Genomic DNA, 3029 nt, shown 5'->3' with positions numbered 1-3029 from the left:
CACAGTGTCCTGTCAGCTTACACAGAATTATTTTTCGCCGTTGTGTTCGTTAAAACACTGCTTTGGTGTTTTACTAACTTGTCATGAAAGTTTTAACGGCTATTTATATTTTCACTTTCTTAAGTCTTATAAACTGAAACAATGATGCCTCTTCAGATAAATGAATAGAACATTCGTGTACAAAACTGGTTATCTCATGTATTTTTTTTTTTAATATGTTTTGAAAGATACTGGAAATTTCATGCTGCTTTTTGGATCCACATAACTTCTTTAGTGCTCTCTCATCTCCACTGGATTTAAAAAGTGTATACCAAGAATGGTATAGTAAAGGCAGTTAGACTGACTATCTCAACTAAGCAGTTGCTAGAATTACAGTTAATAGCAGAGATGACGTGACCTTATCTTCTTGGTATTTTTTTTCGCAGAATCTAGATTTGTAGAGACGGAGTGTTAGTAGACTTAGTTGTTTATTTTGAGAAGCGTGTTTTGTTATGGTTGGTTGGTTGTGGGGTTTTGTTTTTTTTTAATTACACAGTAGTTGCTTATTTTAGTGAGAAATGTAGTGGTAAAGTTATCCCTCTATTGCATGACAAATGTCAAGAAGGGGGTGAACTGCCTGTTTTACAAGGAAGTAAATGATATTCCCAGTTGTCATCCTTGACAACTCTGGAACGTACACATGCTTTGGATAAGGCAGTTAACAGATACAGATAAATATATATATATATATACACACACACACACACACACAGAGATAGAGATGTAGATAACTATATAAATGTATCACAGTAGAGAATCAATAGATCTGACAGATCACATGGGTGAGAAGGAGCTTGGACTCCTGGAAGTCATCCAGCCTGACATCCTGCTCAAAATGGGATTGCCACAAACAATGGATCAGATCAGTGATGGCTTTGTCTACGCAGGTCGCAGGTCCTGGGAAGGGGTGACCCACAGTTTTGTCCCATCTACTTTGTTGCCTCTCCAAAATTCGTCTCCTATTTGACTTCTGTGGAGGAAAAAATAGCTACCGGCTCTGTTGTACTCTTTCTCTTACTAAAGTTCAATCTTTACTTGATTCATGCCCTAGAAGTTTTGGTCGGTTTTGTGTGTGTTGTCGTGTGTTGTCCCGTGTGTTGTGTGTGTGTCTGGCTTTCACAGCTGTTGTATAGCCTCAAATTTGTTGCAAATTTGTTATTTATTATAGGAAAATGGTTATGAACATGTCTTATGATATGCTTAGAGTTAAATTTAATAGGGAACTAATTTTATTTCCATTCCATATATAATTTATGTGAGTGCCGAGTAACAAAAAGTCCCATTTGGAAAATTAGAATATTGGGGGGTGATACCCCGTCAGACTTTCCCCTTTATCCTGTCCCACTCAATTGCTGTTCATCGGCCAGTCTGATCTCCTTGGTAGACTTGATCCTAGGGACTTACCTACACAGACCTCCATCCACCTCGAGGTTAATGTCGCTTTTTCCTGCCTTTCCTAGGCTTTGGGACACAAAAAGCTCGTTCCTTCTCCCTGAGCACAGGATAACCATGAATACAGCTGTGTTGCTGTGTAGAGAGGGGGAGTGCTGCCAATTTCCATTCCCTTATTTTCAGTCCCTTCTGCTGGGATACATGAGCCTTTCGTGTCACCTCAGTCCTGGGGAGAGGGGTCTCACTTTGTGGAAGAGTAATAGGATAGAGTTATAGAATCATTAAGGTTGGAAAAGACCTTAAGATCATCAAGTCCAACTGTCAACCTGACCGCCAAGCCCACTAAACCATGTCCCGAAGTACCACGTCTACACGTTTTTTGAACACCTCCAGTGATGGTGACTCTACCACCTCCCTGGGCAGCCTGTTCCAATGTTTGACTACTCTTTCAGTAAAGAAATTTTTCCTTATATCCAATCTAAACCTCCCCTGGCACAACTTGAGGCCATTTCCTCTTGTCCTATCAGAGGTTACTTGGGAGAAGAGACCGACACCCACCTCATCACAACCCCCTTTCAGGTAGTTGTAGAGAGCAATAAGGTCTCCTCGCAGCCGCTCCTCATCAGACTTGTTCTCCAGACCCCTCACCAGCTTTGCTGCCCTTCTCGACACATGCTCCAGCACCTCAATGTCCTTCTTGTAGTGAGGGGCTGAAAGACACGGTGTTATGGATGGTATAGCCCGAAGAGGAGCTGTGCCAGCTACAGCTAAGCAGGGCAAAAGAACACAGATAATGTCCAGTACCTAAAGAATTTGGTATTAAAATTCTTCTAACTTGACAGAATATTACTTTATAAACAGTGTAAAGTCGTATGATCTGATCTTATTTTTTCTGGAGTCAGTGGCAAAATTATACTTGCATAAAATAGTTCTGAGAGGTGAGATAGAGATAGATATATATATATATATATATAAAAGCTGTTCTTTATTTGGGTCCCATTAGTTTGTTGTGCGTACTTGGGAGTAGATAGTGGGTTATGACTGAGAACATCAGAACTGGCTGTGAGAAGTTTCCTGTAAAATTGTGGAACAGATTCTTGTCTCTCCCATTTTGCACGAAGTTCTTAATGCAGAGATGGTACTGGCTTCTGTCACGGATGCTCTGATAGGATTAGGGTGAAACTCAAGAACAACTCAGTGCTGTGGAATACTGACATTTTTTTTTACTTTTACAAATTCTGTCAATTTTATGACACTGTCTGAAAAATTTGAATTTTTATTTAAATATGGGGGTTTCGTAGAGGTGAACTTGTGTAATCTCTCTCATACTGCAGTACATAACTATTCGTGTATTTGAGAATTGTGTAGTTTTTAAGCACAAGACTGTACCAGTCTTGCAGTTTCTTAGGCTTCAGTAGGTCTGAGCTGTATAGAGTTTATACACCAATGCTTCTGAAAATGCATGGAGACACTGTAGGTTTCCTAAGAATACTGTTTTAAACATGAAGTCTGAGGCCGTGTGAAGTCCCATGTAGTAAACAGCTATGGCGCATTACATACTCATAAAGATTTTGCAAGCATTAAAAGGGCGATTAATG

General features: G+C 39.9%; 1 protein-coding gene across 1 annotated transcript in view; it reads left to right on the top strand.

The window, feature by feature from the left end:
* The first annotated feature begins 817 nt into the window (after nt 1-817).
* MED13L (mediator complex subunit 13-like) overlaps nt 818-3029 on the top strand; it is a 108125-nt gene continuing 105913 nt past the window's right edge. Inside the window, exon 1 of the mRNA XM_010286357.1 lies at nt 818-926. Coding sequence (XP_010284659.1) covers nt 818-926 — 109 coding nt within the window. The remainder of the gene's footprint in view (nt 927-3029) is intronic.

The sequence above is a fragment of the Phaethon lepturus genome, unplaced genomic scaffold (assembly GCF_000687285.1).
Source record: "Phaethon lepturus isolate BGI_N335 unplaced genomic scaffold, ASM68728v1 scaffold12754, whole genome shotgun sequence".
Lineage (NCBI taxonomy): Eukaryota > Metazoa > Chordata > Aves > Phaethontiformes > Phaethontidae > Phaethon > Phaethon lepturus.
This window is presented reverse-complemented; position numbering and strand designations above follow the sequence as displayed.